At 46.6% G+C, this 22,224-nt stretch overlaps 1 protein-coding gene across 5 annotated transcripts in view; it reads left to right on the forward strand.

Moving 5' to 3' along the window:
* LOC131668035 (atrial natriuretic peptide receptor 1) overlaps positions 1-22,224 on the forward strand; it is a 70,112-nt gene that overhangs the window by 28,716 nt on the left and 19,172 nt on the right. For all 5 annotated transcript variants that reach the window (XM_058941851.1, XM_058941853.1, XM_058941854.1 and 2 more), the window contains 11 exons: positions 1,043-1,157; positions 3,574-3,908; positions 3,975-4,066; positions 4,926-5,064; positions 5,395-5,476; positions 10,620-10,758; positions 12,234-12,311; positions 12,525-12,602; positions 13,221-13,325; positions 14,118-14,364; positions 14,752-14,910. In XM_058941851.1, the coding sequence (XP_058797834.1) occupies positions 1,043-1,157; positions 3,574-3,908; positions 3,975-4,066; positions 4,926-5,064; positions 5,395-5,476; positions 10,620-10,758; positions 12,234-12,311; positions 12,525-12,602; positions 13,221-13,325; positions 14,118-14,364; positions 14,752-14,910 (1,569 nt within the window). The remainder of the gene's footprint in view (positions 1-1,042; positions 1,158-3,573; positions 3,909-3,974; positions 4,067-4,925; positions 5,065-5,394; positions 5,477-10,619; positions 10,759-12,233; positions 12,312-12,524; positions 12,603-13,220; positions 13,326-14,117; positions 14,365-14,751; positions 14,911-22,224) is intronic.

A 22,224-nucleotide genomic window follows, 5' to 3' on the forward strand; every position in this document is an offset into this window, starting at 1 on the left:
ACGTATTCTCGGATACTGCGCTCGAATTGCGAATTAAGCCGCGTCTCGTTTGCTCTGCTTGCGGGACTCGCCGGCCGAAATTGCCGTGCGCGCCGTCGCCGCGAGCTTTCCAAGCGGGATTATACCTCTGCTGTGATATATGTCTCGCCGTGAGGCCCGCGCTATTTACTTCGCTCGACCGATGATTAATGAATTTCCGCGGCCGCGACCATTCACTTAGAGTACCTCTTCGCACGTTCACCCAACACTATAGTTTTGTCTAATTGCTTTCTCTTTAGTTATTACCAGATCCCGCGTTTCGATTAACCTTGCCTATCATTGTGTCACGGCTACCCAGCGCTGATGCATTTATCAGAGCGCTGAAAACTTTTCAAGCCACGTACGATAATTGGGCGCGGAACGCAGCAGCCTGTGCTTCAACTTGCAGACCTGGCATTTTTCTTATCTTTGCTTGGAACATTATGTTATCGAATCGGATATGCGATTCACTGGGGATCATGCCATTATCTTGTAGCACTACACCAACTTTTCAATAGATCAATTTGAAGTTTCGAGATGTTCCCTTTTGTAGCGTGTAGACGGAGTAGCCGTCGTCCAAACGAGATATACTTTCTCGCGAGCAAATTGACCATTGGACAAAGAAAGCGTGTAGTGTATACTTTTGAAAGTTTTATTAAACTTTGCAGAGCACAAGCGTACACACAAAGTATTTGCGTGCCTTGTTTTTTCAAGTAAAAATCGTAAATGTTCTGGCTGCTAAAGCAAAGCGAGAGCGCGCCAGTTAAAAAGGCCGAATATGGCGTCGAAAAAGCAAAAAATAATAAAAATAAAAAAAAAAATCGCGATAGTATGTAAAATGAAACTTTTTCTCATAGCCCCCGCACAACCGCTGCATGGACTTGTTCAAGTTCTCAGTTGCGCAGTCGAGATTTTCGACAAACAAAAGTTTGATGCTTTTTTCTTTTTTATTTGAAGCACGAACACGCGTGGTAAAGGCGCTTACCGCGGTAGCGTATCCGTATATCAGTGTTGTCTGTTTCAGTCGTAGTGATGTGCGCCAACGCGACGACGATAAGAGAGATACTGCTGGCCGCGGAGGAGCTGGGCATGGTGGATTCGGGCGAATACGTCTTTTTCTCAATCGAACTGACAAGCAGGTAAGAGCACTACCACGAGCTTCCTTTCTTTACTTTTATTCTTTTGTCCTGCCCCTCTCTCTCTCTCTCTCTCTCTCTCTCTCTCTCTTTCTCTCTGCCTCCCACTGTCGCCTTTGTCAAACTGGATCAAGTCCTCTCCTTCGCGCACCCGCGAGGGACGTGGCGCCATTTGCAGGTTTAGCCGCTTGAATTATTATTTACTCACTCCCTAGACGAATAAATTCACCGATAGATTCGATGACGACTGGCTACGGTTTTCGAAGTAATCACAGAGAAAGCGTTATCGAAGCAAAAATTTGGCGAGCGAACGATATTAGCAGATTAATGCGGAGGAAATAACAATAATTCGCCGGCCAAACTATCGTTATTTATAAGGCTAATAACGGGGCGCCGCGGCTAAATTAATGCCTCGGATCGATCGGCCGTGGCGTCGGCGGCAACTGGTGATTAACCCTGCAGATCGGCTTGATATTGGTCTGGCCCACGACAACCCTGCGGACAATTGCACTTGCCCCTTAAATTGGAAACCTCAGATCGATGTTGTTGGTTGCGGCTACTGCTGCGAACTATCGGCTACCGCCTTTTCGCTTCCAGTTCTTTTTTTCCGTGGGTTGTCTTAGATTGAATTACCTGACTTCTAAGCTTCGCCACTCTGGTAATTTACGGTCTACTGCTGACGATGCCAATCGATCGCTCGACTCCTGACCAGTAATTTTGCGCAGTACCTACTTCGATTAATAGAACAAGTGCGCATTCAGCTAGGATATTATGTATCGGGTCGATTCAGCAAGTTTGGCATTTGCCAAGTAGCAGCCGTATACTTTCTCATTTTTAATTCCCTCGTGTGCCTGGCAAACTATCTAAGGACGGAATTCTCACTATTCTAAATTCTTCGAGAAGTTTTGAGAAGGGAATTGAGATTCCGCCACTTTTTTTTCGCATTCATTTTGCACCCGCTAAATTATTATTTGCATATAGGTGCACCGTTTAATGGATAAAGTTTGAGATTGGAAGATTATTTTACGGAGTTGCGATTCCATTTCGAATTGGCGCGCATTGATAATTTCTACTTAGGAGCGGATTACAATTAGCCAAGGCTATTAGTCGAGCACTTTGGTTATTTTTGTTTGACTTGCAAGACGGAAAGAGGGTAGTTATAGCCAATAATTAACGAGATTCCGAAGTAGCGAACACGAAGAGGCGAAAAGTGGAGCGCGGGGGCGTGTTCCTTAGCGTATGGATTCTTCCAGAAAGTTAACTAATTCAGCTTCGGTAAAACCGAACGTGAGAGAGCGAACGCGCGAAACATCGACTGTTTCCTCAGTCGAGAAATAAAAGGTTCCCCTTTCCGTAGCAGCTATTTGCCTTTTCATTGGCAAACGAATCCTCGACTGCCTTAAGAGATCATGTTTAATTTATGAAAGCCAAGCGGTCGTTTCTTTGTGCTTGAAAGGCGCTGCTCTGCGGAAGTCTTCATCTTGGGCAATTATTTAATATTCCAACAAGTCATTAGCTCCTCCATCGATCGATTTATTTTTTGCTTCCACAGACGTATCTTTGTGAGTGGCAGTTTGTCTGCGCGAGCCGAGGATGATAATGAGAGCACAGTTGCACGGCCGAGTCTGGAAGCTTTTACTCGGAGAAGCAATTTTTCTCGGTGGCATTATGCAAACGGCCGCGGTGAATACAAGTTCTGTTCACGCGATGCTCGTGGATAGTCCATTAGGGCTCGAATAAAGAAGAAGAAAGCTTTTATTCAAAGTCGTTTGCTGAATTAACAAACGGTGAATCTTCACTAACGTAATTTAACCGGGCGCGCGGTGCAATTAATCCGCGTGAGATGTGCTTGTGAAAGCGGCATCTCCAGTGCAGTGCGAATGTATGAACAACTGCCATCTGTCTGTCTGTCTGTCTGTCTGTCTGCCTGTCTGTCTCTCCACGTTTGCCTGCGTGTAAGCCGACAGCAGCAGCGGCGGCGGCAGCAACGAACGCGTGGGCAATTGGCCGTGTAGACATTCCGGCTCGCGTGCATGCATTGCGATGCGTTTTCATTCTGTCATCCGTTTATTGTGACGAGTGCGGGCTTCGCAAGCTTGCCCATTTGCTCCTGCTCGAATATTCGCATGCGGGGGAATTTAGAATGCGCGCGGGCGAAAATAAAACGAAAGTGGTGGGCGGCTGCGGAATGGCGAGGCGTCATTGCCTATAGGAGCGGCGCGAGCCTGGCGCACCGCATCCTTCGCACGCGCGCGCCCGATCTGCTTCCCACGCAAATATTGGATTTTTATGAAATATTCATGACGGCATCTCAACGTTTTTCGATCGCGGCGTCTTCCCCGACCTTGACTCGTACCACTTGCCGCGCCAAGCCATAAATCATCGCGCGTTGCGTTGCCTCTCGCTTTTCCTGTCGCAGCGACAACAACACGAAGGAGCCATGGCACGTGGAGGGCGACAGCGAGGAGCGCAACCAGAAGGCGCGCAAAGCCTACCAGGCGTTGCTGACCGTCACCACTCGCACGCCCGACAACGTCGAGTACCTCAATTTCTCGCGCGAGGTCAAATCACTGGCGCAGAGCCGCTACAATTTCACTTTCGGCAACAGCTCGGTGTCCACCTTCGTCACGGCCTTCTACGACGCCGTCCTCCTCTACGCACTGGCTCTCAAGGAGAGTCTACCCGACAAGCCGGGCGAGGTCAATCTCGACGGCGGCAATCTCACTCGGCGGATGTGGGGCCGAAGTTTCAAGGGTGCGTATACAGAGCGCGGCGACGCCAACGTCGTTTCTCAACTCCATCGTCGAGTTGTGTTTACAGGCATCACGGGCGATGTGAACATAGACGAGAACGGCGATCGCATAGCCGATTACTCGCTTCTTGACATGAATCCCGAAACTTCCAAGTTTGAGGTAGGTGTGCATTACCCTCTCCTCTTCATTTTCCCGTGTGCGATCGATATTTTGCCAACGCAACGGATTATTTATATATTGGTAAAGAGCTCTCGAATTGGGGTCGCTTGCACATGTCATGGAAAATAAATGTCGACCGAAAACACAACAATTTTATCTGTTCTTGTTTCGATGAATTTTTCAGAATACGATGTTTTCTTTTCGTTATCTCGCAGTTGATTTTACCTTGACTGGAGCTTTTCGAGGGCTTATTGAAAACGATTACTCGACTTTTGCGACCTGTTAATTAAATTGCTTTCGACGTGAATAGATTTAAAAATATACACCTACTGGTCGATTTGTCAGCTCGCCATTACCATCGGTTCGGGTTGATTGGAATCGTGATCGCCCCTTTATGTCTGACACATAAATTGAACGGATTGATAAGTTTGTTGATAAGAGCACTGAGCAAAGTATAGAAGATAGTTTAATGCAAAATCGATTGGAGTAAAAGTTCTTGTTGAAAGGTTCGACAGTAGCTTGAACCGACGAGAAAGATTGGCTAATAATCATTGATGGGATTTGATGAAAAAGTCAGAGTGGTGAAAGTTTTGAAAAGTTCATTAAGGGTTGTCGAACGTTGATGGAAACGCGAATCTTTTGAGGATATTTCGCTACTAATAAAATAAGTTAGGATCGCATTATCAAATCAAAGTAGCAGATTTGAGGACGAGGAAGGGTACGATTCGATTGACTCGGTACATCTCGTGAAACAAAAGCTTGTCAGTGAAGCTCATCGTGCTATCAGCTCTCGGTGGAAAGAGTAGGCAGTGAATCTTAGGACGCAGCGCACTTTTTGCCGTTAAACGACTTGTTACAGATAGTGGCAAACTATTATGGAGCGAATAAAACGCTGGAGTATATACCGGGCAAGAGGATACACTGGTCGGGCGACCGGCTGGAGCCGCCACCGGATACGCCTACCTGCGGCTTTGACGGATCACTCTGCCCGGATAAATGTGAGACATCGCCTTTGTATTGCAGCACTACGCGGACGCGAGCTTTCTTATAATTTTCAGGCCAGCTTGCGGCGTATCGCGTCCGCGTTCACGAATGTGTCGAGATATATTTTGGCCCATCGCACGGGCCCAATCGGCCATGATCCGTACACTCGCGCTGTGACCGTTATGCGCGCGCTGCATCTAATGGCCTGGAAATTTCGAGTTGGCTGGCCGGGGAGCGCTGCTGTGGCCAAAGGTTAATTGAAGCTATGGCCGCGGTTCGTTGCTCTAATGACGTGCGAAGCCCCGGTCATTGTTGCACTTATCGCCCGATAACTCGTGTTTCAGCGCTGCCGGGCTACGCCATTCTCTCAATTGTGCTCAGCTCCATCGTTGTTGTGCTCGTCGTTGCCTCGGTTTTCATTTACAGGTGAGTACTCTCTCTCTCTCCCTCTCTCTCTCTCTCTCTCTCTCTCTCTCTCTCTCTCTATCTCTATCTCTTTGACACTTGATCCTCTGTTGATTATCTCGCAGCCCACGCCTTTAGATATTCCTATAGTCGATAATTAAAACCTCATGGCCACATAATCAAACCTACCACCCGACTGCCCCTCCTTTTATTAAAACTCGTTAGAGAAATTTTAAACAGCTGGTAATGTACGCGAGTTTAACAGCTTTAATTTGTACGGCAGAACAGCGTCGAAAGGATCAATTTAATCTCCGTCGAAAAACTAACTTGCCTCGGTGCAGCGAAGCGCAAGCGTTTCTTACGTCGTTACGCACAGCCAAGAAGAAGTTTAGAAATTTTTTCTCATCAGTGTCCCGTGGACGCTATGTAGCAAAGCCTGGAAATCATCGTGAGCGCGCGCGCTAACACGACTCGCGTGGTATGGCATCTGTAATCAGCTAAAACAGCTTTGAACGCAGAACGAGCAGTCCGAGCTCTCATCCGATAAACGATGAGTTGGTTATAAAGAGGCATTTTTCTCTTCTCGTCTTCGGGAAATCGTATCATCGATACAATTCAAAGAATATATTGACCGAGCTGCCAGCAGAAAATCCTATGATAATCGGCGATCAATGTAATTTCATTTCAGGGAGTGACCAGCCAGCGAGATTATTCTCCGACTTTCAGAACTTAACGCGGTAAATCGATATCACTGAAAACAGCGCAGTCGAGCGAATCTATGAAGAAAATTATCGGGATAATTTAAGAGTTCCATCGACGGTCGCTGGCAAGGCTAGTGGCCCGAGTGGAACCTCGTGTTCGTTCCCACACGGCTCTGCGGCGTCTCGTCCGCACTTTTACTGCGCGTCGCGTTACACGTACGAGTAAGATACGGGGAAGTCGATGCCTCTCGATCACCGTCGTCGATGCTACACGGCGCGGCTTCGTTGTCTGCGCGTATGATTGCTCCGTAATTCTTCAAAACTTTACGATGTATGCGCGCGTGCACGTGTGGACCGTTGCGCATACGCTGAATAAACTGGCCGGATAAACGTTATTCCACGCGTCAACGCAGTTTTTTTGGGCGTCCACTTCGACTCAACTTATTAATTTAAATTGCGAATTATTCATCAGCCGGTATTTATAAATTTAAGCTGAAAATGTGTGTTTGCGCGTGTCAGCGCGCTCGCAAGAGAGAGAGAGAGACGATGGGTACGCGAGCGCCACGGACTAGACGCGAAGAGGTGTGATATCGGACATACAGTTGGGATATAACGGTGGTTCGCGTGTGCTTACCTAACGGGCTTTTTGCGACTCGCGATTTACGGGCCGGCTTGCGCAATGCCGCAGCGAGACGTGCGTAACAAGACGTTATCTCGTTAGTCGTCGCTGAGCCGTTTCTCTACTCTCTCTCCCTCTCTCATTCTCACTCGCGCGCGCTATCGCTTTTCATAACACACTCGCCCGCGTCGTTGTAATATTGCCGGGCATCGCTCAAAGTCGCAGCTTTACGAGTTGAGAGGACAAGTTTACGGGCTACCACGAGCGCGAGAGTCGAGTAAATCGCGAGTTCTTTTTTGCTCACGCGGTTTTTCTTTTACTTATTCAGTTTCGCTTCAGTCGCAGCAATGTAAACACGCCAAGTGCAGCCGTAGATTGGACGCGCTCTCTCTGTTATTCCGCGAAAAAGCTCCGATAGTACATTTGCCGCTAGAAACTTTACCGAAGAATGCTACGCGACACGGTCTCTCTGCCGTTTACGATCGGAATCCAGTGGCGCGATAACGCTCTCGCCGACGGCAACGTACGTTCTGTCGCGGATACGATTTCCATTATATACACCCGTGACTTTGTACCTCGATTTTACTGCATCCTATTATTCAAACTTATTCTCGCAGCATACATGTATGGTTTATCACGTGCTCCGGGGACATACGAGGCGCGAGAAGCTCCATCTATTGCAATCTTTCATCGTAAAACGCGGAAAAACATTTCGATACAAATTTAATCAAATCAACGTTGAACGTAAACCATAAGACAATGGATACCGAATGATAGCCTGGAACGATTAACACGAAGGCAATCTTCGCTCCAAACTAATCTGCTGTCAATAACGGAAAACTCGCAGTAGCAGAAAAAAAAGGAAGAAAAAACCGATGAGCGTTGCCGTTACAGCATAGGGCAATCGGTTTCTGTGCTCGACCCCCGGCGCAAGAAAAACGAGGGGAATGAGTTAATTAAACATCATCGATTGCAACCTTTGCTATTTCTCTCGATCTAGCTTCTCCTCTTTTTTCACTCGCGTTATTTCCCATCGACATCACACGCGCGTAGCCGAGGCTGGATGATGGTGGATGACATCCGAAAAATAGTTTGGAGAGCAGTCAAGGAATTGAGATTGTTCGGTGTTCGACAATCGGAGTACGACTGATTGCTAGAGTCGTGGGAGCTTGAAGAACTGGCGACAATGCAGACGGAGAGCCAGGCGAAACTTGTTAACGAGTTGTCGGCTAGTGGCGTGTGCGTCGCTCTTGGGCACTTATGTTGCTGATGCAATTTCTTCGTGACAACACGCGCGACCTATCGTGAAACGAGAGGTGGTGGGAGTGGCTAGTCTCCCCTTCGGAGCTCTCTCGGCATGGGCAGCACACGCAACAGCGCGATCCATCGTCGTGCCTACCCCGATGTCATAGCCAGCGCAATTAGAGGTTTGCGAGCTCGCGCGACAATGTACTTGATATATAGCAACAGGGGCGCGCGCAACAATGTTTCTCTGCCCACAGTTATTTTGGCTGTCAAGCAAGCTCTTGGCAAACCCGAGTAATGGCATTATCATTTGTTCGCACTTTACAGCTCTTACTCGTATTCACTCGGCTCAAAACCGACACTCACCGCTGAGAGATTTCCCCGCGCAGTCACGATAAATATGCAAGTTCCGTATTTCTCTCGAATATATGTACAGCCATATAAATAGAGGACGACTTTAATTACAGCCACTACAAAGCGCCATTCCCAAATTAATCGGTTTACTTAAACAAAGCTACTGGGCCTTTTGTTCGACTTTTCAAGACCATCCGAGCAGTCGAAAGCTTATTATTCAACTAGTTAGCGAAATTTCCGTCCTGGCCAACTTTTCATTCCTCAACTGCATGCTTTGAAATCTCCTGATGAAATCTTCAATTTCGCGAGCTTTGAATGTTAATTGCCAATCAGTATTCGACAAAAACTTGGTATCCGACAGACTCCATCTTGGTGATTTGTTTGCCTTTGACTTTGAACTGTTGTCAAAAATAAAATGAAAATGGCTGGCTTATTTGCCATAACTAATTGTCAGATTTTAAGTAAAAGAAAGTTTTGTGCAGCTTCAGTCAGATTACGTAGATTAAAAAGTCTAACTCGCGATAATACGTTTAACCTAGTTAATGGTCTTAAGTCCGACTGGCTAATTTGGTATTCGAAACATTCGGGAAACTCGACAAAACTGTTCGACTCTGCACTGCGCAAAAATAGTATGCGAGAGAATAACTCAAATTGCAGGACTGGCAATTCCATTGAAACGGCAATCCGCGGTCGTTTTAGGGTCTAATTGTTGGAGCGGAGATATTTGAATAATAACCATTGTTGCTCGAAAATGTGTATTTAATCTTCAAACAACATTCGCACACGCAGCGATCTTTTGAATGCCATTATAAGCATTCTTCTGAAATAGGTCAATCCCGCGTATCCAATTAACCTCGATTCATTCCACGTATAAATTTCGCGAATAACCGATAATTGACACGCTATCATCGTAGATTCGACCAATTACTCGTGGGTTTGCATTCGATCGAAGGAAAAATCCATTTGAAATCATCCGTTTAGACGATTAGAGTGCGACGGATTGCGCGCTCTGGATTGTCAGGAGGTGTAGCTTCGCAGTTTTCACTCGAGGCGAGCGCGCGCCGTGTCACTTAAATTTTTGCAAAAGAAAAAAAAAATATAAATAAACAAAGTCTATTTGCGCGCGAAAAAACAGAGCGAAGAATGGAAGGCGTTCGAGGCGAGAGTCGGCTACGCGTACGACTGCGAATCCCCGACGTATTTCGCCGGGGCGACGAGTCCGCGAGGGTAAAGCGAGCAAACACGCACACTGGCGCGAGGCTCGCTAACGATTCCCGGCCGCGTCTACGAACTTTCGCGGGCTCGTTTAGCGCGCGGTGCACTCGGCGAGTGTCCAATGAATCCAGCGTCCGAGTAAATTTGCATGTCGCCGTGGCCGCCAGCTTATCGCACGTCCCGATCAGGCTGAGGCGCACGGAATTTCTCAATCCCACTAAAGCTCGCTCTATCAGCATCGAGGGGGTACGAAGCACCACTGGAGGGCTTGCAGCGGACCGCGAATCACGCGTCGGGATTATGTAAATTCATGCAAATGGCTGTATAATGAGCGCTTTTTTTCGTTCCTTCTGCTTCTCGGCCGCTGTCATCGTCGCCGCCGCTACTCGATGCGGGGTCGCTCGAGGAACACCCTGCGCGTCGTAGCAGCTCCACCTTTTAAGGGGCCGTAAGGTATCGCAGCCAGAAGACAAGGCTGCTGCTGCCTTCGTTGGTCAACATTTTTACGTAGCTCCGCCGAGCTTCGTTGCGCTTCGCGAGATGACTTTGTCCATTATTCCAGGCTTCCGGTCGCTCGCGGTGATGCCTCGCCGCACCCTCCGATGACGATTGAAGAACATTTCGGGCGACATGATACGCCCGCCTATTATTGATGACGAATCATGCGAGTGATATATAACGAGTGGTAGTGTGGTTTTGGATGGAGATCAATGATGTGAATGACGAATGCAGCACGCTAAGATTGATAAAATTACGAAGCCACTTTTCCTGCGTTATTTACGAGCGTTCGGTATATTCTTTCGACAGTGCTTTGTAAAGCCGAAGAGGAATGAACAGCAGCGGCAACTTTTCTTCCTCGTCTCTTTCGATTTTTCAAACTCACTCCCGAGATCGGCCGGCGCTGGCGGCCGACTAATTGTATTCAAATCAGCGCTTTTGCATGGGATTAAGCAAGTTCATCGTCGAAAGTGATTATCCAGCGTTCACCCTATCCTCACCTCTCACGTCCACTTCTTCTTTTTCTTTCCAGACACTTCAAACTCGAAGCGGAAATTGCCTCGATGACGTGGAAAGTGCACTGGGAGGACGTCATTGTTATGCCAAGCGAAAAGTTCAAAGCCGGATCCATGTACTCACTCGCGCCCAACAAGCAGCGTGGAAGTCAGTTGGTAAATTTAAGCACTTTTACGGAACATTCTTACGTTCGTCGGCTTCATTAATGTTTCTATTAAGTTCAATTCCATCTGCGACGTTTTTACGAAATTCGCTTGTTTCTAAATAGCTGACGAGGTACAGGAGCAACCAGCTTATGCTCAGAGAAAACCTCGCTCAATGGAGAAAGAAATAGCGTTTCGAGAAAGATAATTAGAACAATAATTTTAATAAATCTAATAGAGAGAATTGCGGTCATAGGACGCTGCGTGATGCACTTTTCGTTACAGGCAAACCACGAGTAATTAAAACTCAAGGGGAAACGAGCATCTATGTTTCGCTATGCAATTTACGAGCTTTCTCAATGAACACCGTAGATTTATTGCCTAAACTTATGAATTAATTTTCTTGGTATTTGTATAAAGTTGATATCACCGAAACGGCTTATTGACGGAGAAAACTTGATTTCATAATCATGGCAGTGTTTCTATTCGAGACACATTTTTTATTTAAAGTTCAGCAATTTATTTCTCTAACAAAAGCGTCAAAGTTGAGCCGAATAATGAAACAAATGAAGCAGCAGCAGACTTGAAACTCTGCCCGTTCTATATTCAGCAACTGTAACTGTCCGCAAAACGAATTCGAGACGAAAAAATTGAATGAATTTACAAATTAAAAATTCGGTTAGCAGGAGCTGGCAAGATTACCTTGCAAGTTTTGCGTTCGCCCACGGCTTATTTGAAAAGTTTTTACTATTCAGCGGAAAAGCGTAAGTAAGGCAGTTGAATGAATTTCCAAGTTGCAAAAGCAAAAGCTCGGGGGAAAAAAAGAAACGGCGGCGAATTGCGGAAAAATAGCGTCGGTGAACGAGAGGACGAATGACCGACGGAAATAGAAAGCAGCAGATCGGCTCATAGCTTTCGACAGTGATAATTCGTCTGAATGAGGCTGATTGAATTGTTGTCTATGGCGTATGAGAGCTTTGATCCATCGAAAGTAGACGCTCAACTTTTCGGCACCAGATATCACGTTCTATTTTTATGCTGCTTTCGCCTCCATTTATTTCTTTTCCTCCAGGTATTCCATATTAATCTGCTTCGCGGAAGGGTAAGGGACGGGTGGTGGCTGTCCGTTGGAAAAGGCTGCTGCCGCTTGCGAGCGCGTACGTAAGCTCCCTCGGTTATCTTCTCCCCGGTTTTCTGACATCCGGGCGGCGAGGAGGTCCGGACAAGAAGGGAAAGTAGCAGCAGTAACTCGTAAAGTAGACTTAATGTCTGCGAGCTGGTAGCTCCGGACGCGAATATAACAGTCATCGAGAATTAAAGAAGCTGTAAGCTTTCGCCTCTCCTCTCTCCTCGGCCGGTGTTCGCGCGTTGCTTCGGGAGCCTCCTCCTCCTATATTAGTTGCTTGCGTCGAAGCATCTGGTCTACATCTTACAGGCTGTTCGTAAAAATGTCATCGATGCATCGATTTTGCATCGTTTGTTCGCAGAGCATATATTCTATGGACAACGCGAGTCTGCCCGGCGGAGTGGACAGGCGCTCCTTCGTCCCCACGGGAATTTACAAGGTAAATACATTACCCTTTGCGACTTACTCGCGCCCTACTTACTTTCGCCTTTTCTTATTGACAGCTTTATTTTTATTCTCTTTCTCCTTAACGGATAGTTTTAGCAAACAGTATACTTGCTTCTTCTCTCTCTTTCTCTCTTCCCATTCCTATTTTTCACTTTTATATTCGCTGCTGCCTTCTTATGTCCAACATTACGCACGTCTATTTCAGAACTCCAAAGTCGCAATCAAGGCTATACCGAGGAGCAAAGTCGAGATGTCGCGTCCGTTGCTGCTGGAGCTCAAGAGGGTGAGGATAACTCGACTTTATTTTGCACGTTTTCGCAGACGCACAATAGCCCGTATTCCACGTATTCCTTTCTTATGCAGCTTTCATCAGATTTTCCGGGAAATAATTTTCTTTTCATTACCTCCTTTCGCGCATTTCTCTTGGAGTTGAAGGCCGAGAGCTTGCTGTGCGCTCTCTCTATCGTACAACCTTGTTAACGATAAGTGATTCGCGTAAAAGCGCCTTTGGCGAATATATTTCGACCAAGTAATTGTTGTTGCAGTTATTTCTTTTCTATATTGACTTTCTCTATATATCTGTGTTTTCTATATCAGAATAATCTGTTTGAGTGAAATCGAATGGCAGAAGTTTATATCGCAGGCTCAGCCGCAGAGCATAATTTTGTGCGTCTGACTAAATCAGCATACTACTACTTGTTCAATATGTCTTCTTCGCGCATTGCAAATATAACTCTGGAAAGTTTTTACGAGCGTGATTAAAGTATTTTCGTGTCGAATCGACACAGATATTTTATTTTCTTCGTTGATTACTTATATGAATGCGTCGAGTTTTTGAAAATTCGCGAATAGTTTAGTTATGATACTTACCGGATAGCTGAAGAGCGTTCGATTTTTACAGATGAAGGATCTGCAGCATGATCATCTGGTAAGGTTTTATGGAGCCTGCGTCGAGCCGCCGCACTGCTGTCTGCTCACCGAGTATTGTCCCAGGGGATCTCTACAGGTCTGCTCTCGTTGTTTTTCCAATATTTTCTCCTCATTCACTGCTCGCGTCCAATCGTGTATGTAAATCCGTAGTTCCGCGATAAATAAACAAAAAAAAAAGAAAAAAAGAAAAAAAGAAAAAAAGATGAAGAACAGTTGTTTTTTCTGACTGAACCGAAGGAGGCTGATTTTCAATGAAGCAAAATAAGCATCGAAAGGGTATTTTCGTGCAATTTAACGACTCAGTGTCGAAGAAGAGTGATCCGCGATAAGCCAGGGAGAAGATAACAGATCGAAGCGGTCGGCTTAACTCTAGAAGAAAAGAGAGAGAGAGAGGAGTAAAGAAAGAAAGTGAAGGTGGACCGAAGCTGAGGAAAGCGGGGGCCTCGACCAAGTCAATTTAAAAAGTTGGAAAAGAAAGACCGAGGTAGTGGATTTTATACTTACGGGAGATTGACTTGTACGCTCCACGCAAGAGGCTCACCGGTCAGGGGAAATTTCTCTCTTGCTCGGTATGGTATTCTTTCCAATTAGGATATGAGTCGCTATCGCGATATCGAGCGAATTCGATTGACGATAAACGCTTCTTCGGAGATAGCACTTGAGAAGTGTCGCGACTCGTAGAGTGAAGTAAGCTGAACCGAAGACACGCCGGCTAAAGTTTTGATCTTTTGGTTAGACTTGTCGTCTCGTGAAGTGACTTAGTTGTCCGGCTGTCTCGGGACATCGCGTGCATTCGGGGTATTGTATGCAGTGCAGGGTCGTTCCCTGGACCGAGTCAATCTGACGGTGTGGCTGATTGCATGCGCAGGACATCCTGGAGAACGAGCAAATGAAGCTGGACCGCGTGTTCAGCGGCTCGCTCATCCACGACATCGTGCGAGCCATGACTTACCTGCACGCCTCGGAAATCCGGAGCCACGGCAATCTCAAGTCGACCAACTGCCTGGTGGACTCGAGGTTCGTGCTGAAAATCGCAGACTTCGGACTGCACGAGCTGAGGAGAGCGCGTCCACTGGACGCCAACGAGGACACCAACAGCTACGCCTACTGGCGCAGTGAGTTAATAATGCAGACGCGGTTAGGCGAATCGAGCACTCTTCGGGGACGTCATTATCTTTAAATATTCAGCCGCGAAACGCGATCGGAGGGGCTTTTCCATGATTAATATCTTTCCAAACTGGCTCACAACTGATGATTTCCAAACGATGTTAGCCTCTCAATTATTCAGCCCGCGTGCCTTCCCATTGTTCGCCTTATCCCTCGAGCTGCTAGTAACGGTCTCATGCATTCGACAACGACTGCCGTTGTGTGCCCGAGGCTAAATTTCTGCGGCGGTGCGAGCGGCGTTTCATGCGAATTGCCGTCGAGCGAGCGAGCGAACGCGTGGTCCTCTCGGAGACATTCGTGGCGCGTGCTCCTAAACTGAAACGTTCCGATTGCAGATCAAGTGTGGACGGCGCCCGAGCTGCTGCGAATGGAGCGAAGACCGCCTGAGGGTACGCAGAAGGGTGACGTCTATAGTTTCGCCATAATCGTTCATGAGATCGAGGTGCGCCAGGGCCCATTCTACCTTGGTCCAAACACCAATCTCTCTCCGAAAGGTGAGTTTTTCGTATCTTTCTTGCATCGTTCCATTTTTTTTGTTTTTTTATTGTTCAAGTGCGTATGTGTGTGTGTGAGTGTGAGAGAGAAATAGTTTCGTCACTTTTTTGCCCAAGGGACTTTGCTAAGGCTTTCGTTTGTTAGCATCTGTGTACTCGGAGATTTCTTATACTTTACTTATCTTTATTTTATTTGTTCTCTTCTCTTAGCCAGCTTACAGTTAGCTGTAGGGAAAAACTTTTAATTTTTGCTAAAACATGCTTGATATAGGATCAATTTGGAAAGTAGCATAGAGCGCGGAAAACGAGTAGCAGGGTTGTGCGATGCTTATTTTGTTAATAAGGTGTGCAACATTGAGAAAGAGCAGCGGTGGCAGAGCGGCTATGAAACTTAAAATCTTTAAGCCGTCGAGCTCGAACACGTTTTACGCTAGATTGACCAAACAAATTGTTCGGAAGCTCAGCTTCAATTTGGTGCGCTGGTGTGTGCAGAGCCGCTCCCGGTGGGCAAGACATTCTCGTATCGGAGCACTTACAGCGTGAGCAGCTGCCCGAGGTAACGGACCAAATATATATAGAGAGAGAGAGAGAGAGAGAGAGAGAGAGAGAGAGTCGACAGCTGGACACTAATTAATCGGAGCATCATCTTAGAGTGGTTTTGTCATGGAGATAAATATGCTGAACTGGCTTCGGTGTAGTTTTTCCGTGAGACATAATTCACAGTACAGCGTCGACTGCGGCTTCTTTGGCGTACGCAAAAAATTCACGCGATACATAAGCGGTCGGCGTTCTGATGAAAAAATTCCAGCGCTCCACCTAGTAGACAGTGAGAAAGAGAGAGAGAGAGAGAGAGAGGGAGAGAGGGCAGGAGCGAGATGGAACGTGTCTATATGTGTCCCTCAGCCGATGTCTAATGATCCCATGCGTTGCTCTTTCGTTCACCCGTCGGCGCTCGGAAGCTTCTTTTTTCTTGCTCCCGTGCCATTCAAATTTTTTCCCCGGGACTACTGAAAAAAACTCTTAGCCCCGGCGAATTTTTCCAAAATTCAATTTTTTAATTAGGCTGGCAGCTCTCAAAGCTGAAAGCACTTTTTATCGCTTGTTTATTATCCCCCCTCCCCTCCATCACCGACAAAGGTAATTCTGATGTAGTTTTCATTGCTCGATTGTTTCGCTACAATGATGACGATTATATCGAAAACATAGATATATAATTTGAAAATTTGGAAATTATATCGATGCCATGCAAAAATATCAATTTCGCAATTGTTATTGTCGAATATATAGCGTTATTGGAAAGCTGTTAAATCGGTCAGGCATGATGGGATATCACTGTTGAATACGTTCTATAAAGTTTACGATTGTCAACACAAGTGGTTGCGTGATATGGATAATGCATTGTGACTGACAGGCTTATGAAAAACTACGGCTTCTTGATGAAACGTACGCTTGCACTATTATTGTCCGAACTTTTGCGAAAATTTGGTGTCGATAAAGCCCTAAAAATCGTTACGCGTTTGTCGTTCATGAATATTCGATTGTCAGGATGGTCCCTTCGGTGTACGCACGAAATTATTAATAATAGCTCATCACGATATATTACGCAAGTTTACGTATCGCATTAATACTCAAACGTTGCCTAGTCGGGTGCCAGCCGCCAGAAAATACGTTCAACGCTAATACGTAATAAATGGGAGGCTGTCACTGTGCATCGTGAATAAGTAACGCATAGCGCTTGCCACACGCGGGATATCCAGTCCAAATGCAGTGGCGGCGATGGCAAAAAAGTTAACCAACCGAAGCGTTACGAGTGTTAGCGCAGTGCTGCTTGAAAAGCGAAACGAAGCTCCAGCTAATTGCTAGATTCTCGATGCTGTTGCGGCATGTAACGCTATAGAGGTATTCTCGGTTGTTATACGCGTATAACTTATAACGTTTCTGTCGAGTAGCCCCCGACGTATATTTTTCTACAGACATATGTCGCTTGGTAAAAGAAATATATAGCCGTGTCAAGTACGAAGCCTATAAAAATTGTAGAATGTTCGGTTTTCGTCGGTACGCGACACCCTTCGAATCCAGGCTGCTATATTTACGTAGATAAATGTGCGTCAAGATACGATCTTACGCGTGCGTCTCGCTATATGCTCGGCATCCATTCACTCGCTGGTGCACTCGCAATCCCTCAATCTTGTTTTTAAGAGCGCTCAGCCATCCAGCCCACGTTGCAGAATCCGCAAGTGTATTTCACGAGCTCGGAGACGAACAATTCGTAAAGCACTACGTAAGAACGATTGCCTTTATGCGCTACTCGCTTGTCGAATAGCTGCCACGGGATTTTCCGAGCTTCTCGCCTTAATCACTTTTATCATTTGCGAGAGCGCAAAAGTGAGAGGGAAAGAGAGAGAGAGAGAGAGAGAGAGAGAGAGAGAGAGGTAAATTTTTCCTGTAGCACCTCGAGAAAGACGCGCTTGAAAGCCTGCTCTCCGAGGTTGTCAAAGAAATGTCCCCCCTGCCTCTGTCTTCGCTTTTTTTGCTCGTTCCTTTAATTGAAATTCACGAGTACCCAAGCGCACGCGCGAACTGCCGTCGATAAAAACTATCGCGCGTGGGTTTTTGGGTTTTATCGGTTAGGCGGGCGGAGCTATAGACTCTCTGCTCTTAAATAGGATATTAAATTTTGCGGCTACTGCTTCTCTAATGAGCTACTCGTAGCGACACGGTTCTTCCTCGTGTTCCTGTGAGAGTAAATTACGCTTCGATATTGGCACCAATCACGAAGCAAGCTTGGAAACGTTTTGGCTGTTTTTCAAATGTTTCACACGACAAGAAGAAAGGAAGCAATTGGCGTAGTCACTTTGATGTCGGCCGTATCCCACAGAATTCCAATTATATGGACCATGAAAGAGAATAATTGCGAGCGCTTTCTCTACCATTACGAATCGGTCTACGGCGAATGAAATTCCAAAGAGCGCTGGGTATTCAAGAAACGACACCGTCAATTCTGGATGTTCTTGGGCCGGGCTGTCGTTCGAACGGTCAAGTGGAGGCGCGTCGTTTGAGTAGCTTGAAATCCGCGGGTGAGAGAGCGAGCACGAGCGGCGCGAATTATCGGCACGAGATAAGCTTACCAGCGAAGCATCGATCCGTCTCCGGAGATAGCTGCTGCCACGTCGATAAATCGACCACCGCGACTAAGCGTGCTCCCGCTGTTGCCTTCTCGCGAGCGACTACCCTCCGCGAAGTCTCACCCTCCTGCATTATCGACGCGGCCGCTCGTGGGGTTGGCAGTCTGCCTCCAGCGAGCTCTCGCCGGCCACTCGCCGATCGGGAAAGCTCAGTTGAGAGTAACGCGCGCAGAGGAACGCACACGCCAGCAGTGTGGCGCGTCCGCAATTACCCGACTTGCTGTCCCTCTTGCCACCCCTCGCGACGCGCTCCAACAAGTCCGCACGATCGCGCTTTCCACCCCTCATAGGTAAAACGGTTGATCTCTAGGTTTCGCCTGCTGGCTCGGCAGCTTTTATTGGAATTGGAGGGATCACGTGTCGCCTGCGACCAGCCGCGTGTGTTTGTTTTCGTCTGACGCGAGATCATGAGGAACGACGCTGACGACTGACGGATGTGTGTCGGCGACCGATAGTGTGCGTATACGTGTGCGTGCGTGACATTTAGATATGAATATTTATAGATCTTTCGCTGCGACTTTATATACGTAGTGTTCTCGTAATACGCCCAGGCATTATTTTGCATTGCGTCAACGCTGCTCCGATTATAAACGTAGCCGTGACGACAGAATAAACACCAGTAGTTCTATAGCAAGGAGAGAACAGTGAAACATAAATAGCCGCTCGAGAGACAAAGTCAGCCGTGGCTTCCATAGTATAGAGTTGCGCGACGGTTTATTCTCTAGATAGCACGTCGCTCGCGATTGCTCCTACACTTGCGATGTAAGTAAGACGTAGCGTGGCTATCACGGCAGTGGTCACGGGTCAACGAACCATCAACGCACTTTCACGGAAGGCGAAGACTCACCACCATTGCGAGAAAAACTCTTACCGTGTTCGATCCTTTCCCGTCTCTCTTTGCCCTTTGTTTGCGAGCAACTCTCTCGGCAATTCGCCCTCGCATTTGTTCCCGAAATATTTTCTCTACTGAGTTTACGAAAAGTGTGCGTAGGCTAATATTTGCAAGCTGTTTATTTTACGGTTCGTTGGATCGAGTCGCATGCTTCCAGCTTACGTCTCATCTTGTTTTCTCGGGAAATGAATTCTCGGGAGAGTGCTGGCATACGCTATTTAGCTTTTCTCGGTCGGCACGAACAAAAAGCTCCGCGACCTAACCGCATCGTATATTTCAATTTGTGTTTATGCGGAAGCTCGAAACCGTATTAACACGAGAGACTTTGAGCGTGAGACGCGTGTCATAACTTGCGAAGCTTCTTAGCAAAAGACTTGCGTTGAGTAAGTAGCCTTGCGAGAATCGCAAAAGAATACGTGTGTATGTATGTGCGTGCGTACCTGTGTATTTCGGGTCTAAATATCGATTCGGTCGCACACATTTTTCTCGCTTACGCAATGTGGGTCGCGTGACAAAGGGGCTGCTGCTATACGCTGGCAGAAAGAGGCAGTCAAAGGAAAACCGAAATTCCGTGCCCACGCGCGCGCGCAAAGGGCAAGAGAATGTGCGAACCTACCGGTGCATCGAATGAACTTTCGCCGTGGCTGTGCAATGGTGTTCGGATTAGACTGAATCCCATTCGAACGAATGCTGTGCCCCATTGCTCGTTCTTTCGGGAATTTCAAGTTCTTGTCGCGAAAATACACAGATGGCTTTTCAGCGTGTTGTTCAATATTTGAAATCAGCTTTCGATTGAAAAGAAAAAAGAGCGTCACAGCTCGTGACCTAAGCAACGTGAAATAATTTTCAAGCGAAAAATGTCAGCAAGATTTATGGCTTTACTTTTCTGATTAATTGCATAAATGCTCCGAAAAGATTATCCAGTAGTTCGCGTAGCTCAGAATCAAGTTAAATTTTTTCGGTAAAATTAAAGCAAATTAAAGGAAATTAATTAAAGGAAACAAAGAGAAAAAGTCTTAGATGCGTCGTGACGTCAATAAGCGGTATTGTCTTTGTGCGACATTAATCAGGTAATACATTTGAAGGAAATAGGCCGGCCAGTGAAATTATTCAAGTCTTAGCGAAAGCGCGCGTGAAAAATCTGAAAGCAAGGTAAAAGCAAGAGAAAACAGTGGAAGGCGAGAAAGAAAGAGATAAATTAGGGATTTGCGGAGTGCGAGTAGCCGGAAAGATCTCCATTTCGTCCTTGAGAGACAGTAACTTGGATAGGCGTACGCGTCAGCAAGCAGCCTCATTTAGAAACAATCGTGATGAGCGACTGCCGTTCTCTGGCTGAACACCCCCCAACGGCTCTTCAAGGATGGATTGACTGCCCGTCAAGTCATGCCACGGAGCTTTTTGTATCGACAGGCCTTAAATCTTGCATCGTTAGCGTTATTCATAGTCTCGGCCGGTAATGAAATATTGGCCGATGGGCTCTGCCACTCCAGAGGCACAGGCCGACGTTGTTGCGCAGGGAGTTGACTATTTCGGGATGCATATCGTGACACCCGCTTGTTTACTTTTCTAATACTCCCTCGCTTTTTGTGGATTGGTAGATATCTTTCATAGCATCGATATTTTCTTCCCAAAGCTGCTTGCATTCGAGATGGCAGCTGTTCGACTTCACGGCTAGTTGCAAGCTCGAGCGGCCGTATATAATCGATATCTTGAAAATCGTAGCCGCTACCTTTGCTCTTTGTTTGAGTCGATATCGCCCAAGTACCTCTGTAATCCTGCCGAACATTTCGCTTACATCGATACTGCTCCGCATTTACATTTCAGTCGCAACAAAAGTTTCTGACGCGTAACGCAGCACAGATGCCCTAATACCCGCTCAACTCACAAAATTCATTCGACGAATATAGTGTGCGTCCGAATTAGAGCCGTTAATTACAGGCGTTAGTATCCCTACGCAAAATCTGCACCATCCATTTCCAAATTGAATCAATTTGCGTACTCGCGGTCAAACATTATTCGTGTCGTACTGATGGAAGACAGGCGGGCAGTCGTAAAGTTTAAAGCGACGGCGTATCGAATGGTGACTGATGTTTTCGAACCACGCAAAAGCAAATACATTAAACATTTCGTTAGAGCCGCTAATTAAAAGCGAAAACCGCGCGGAGAATAGAATGCAGCATAAGCACGCTCGCGAGCGTGAGTCAGTAAACTCATAATCCAGCGTTGCGGAAAAGCTCGCGCAATCAGTGTGCACAAGTGTGCATTCGTGTAAGGGGGAGGGGGGGGGGGTCGTTGGCGTACAAATATCTCTTTTACGTTCTTTCCAATTCCAATAAAACGGTCGACTTGGCTGCCCGAGCAGTCGAAAATAAAGAGAAAAACAACGACGACGACAGGTCGACGTAGAAGGTGAAGTGGTGTCAGGAGAAGACAAAGAAGTGATGATGGGTGAGAGAAGCAACGCCTCGAGCACGAGCAGCCTAGCACTACCATCGATTCCTGGAGCCAGTCCCGAAGGCGGAGCCAGTCCCCGTAGAGCGGTCAGCCCGCTGCTCGAGGTGCGCAGGCCGCACTGCACTCTCAACTGCGATCACTGCAGCGGATATCTCGAGGACCTTTACAAACACAGTACGTTTCACGCGGCGCTGCACACAATCCATCAAACTCATTATGATTACGAGGCGCGCTATGCCATTGACATTTCATCGGGACTGCATTGTGAATGTAACTACATACCGAGTGCTTACCACGGGCTCTAATTAACGGTGATTACGTCGCAATGGGGTGGGATCGATACAATCAAGGACGCAAAGTCGGCAATATAATTGATAAAATAATATTCAGCTAAAGCTTCGTACCGCATTCGATTGGCCAATAAAAAAATCAGATTTCGTTCGTTACAACTCCATTAAAGCATGCACAGCACGGCGATAAAAACGATTATGGGTTGCTAATTAAATGAAGAAAACCAGCAGAAATGGTTTTAAAAGATTTTTTTTTGTAATACCTTCAAAGCTGTCAGCAATAAAGATCTCCTTTATTGTGAAAGCCTAGCCCTTTTATGGTCGTAAAAGCCCATTTCAACCGTTAAAACTAGCAGCTCAGCTTACAATAATAAAAGCACATTGCTCCGAATGACTTTTCTTGTACATTTTTTATCGCTATTATAACGCAACTTGCCCGTGTTCAATTCAATTCTTAGCAACATTATTGTTAATATTCGGGTTATGTTTTTTG

The sequence above is a fragment of the Phymastichus coffea genome, unplaced genomic scaffold, assembly GCF_024137745.1.
Source record: "Phymastichus coffea isolate CEN01 unplaced genomic scaffold, Cenicafe_Pcof_1.1 PCOF00072, whole genome shotgun sequence".
Taxonomy (NCBI): Eukaryota; Metazoa; Arthropoda; class Insecta; order Hymenoptera; family Eulophidae; genus Phymastichus; species Phymastichus coffea.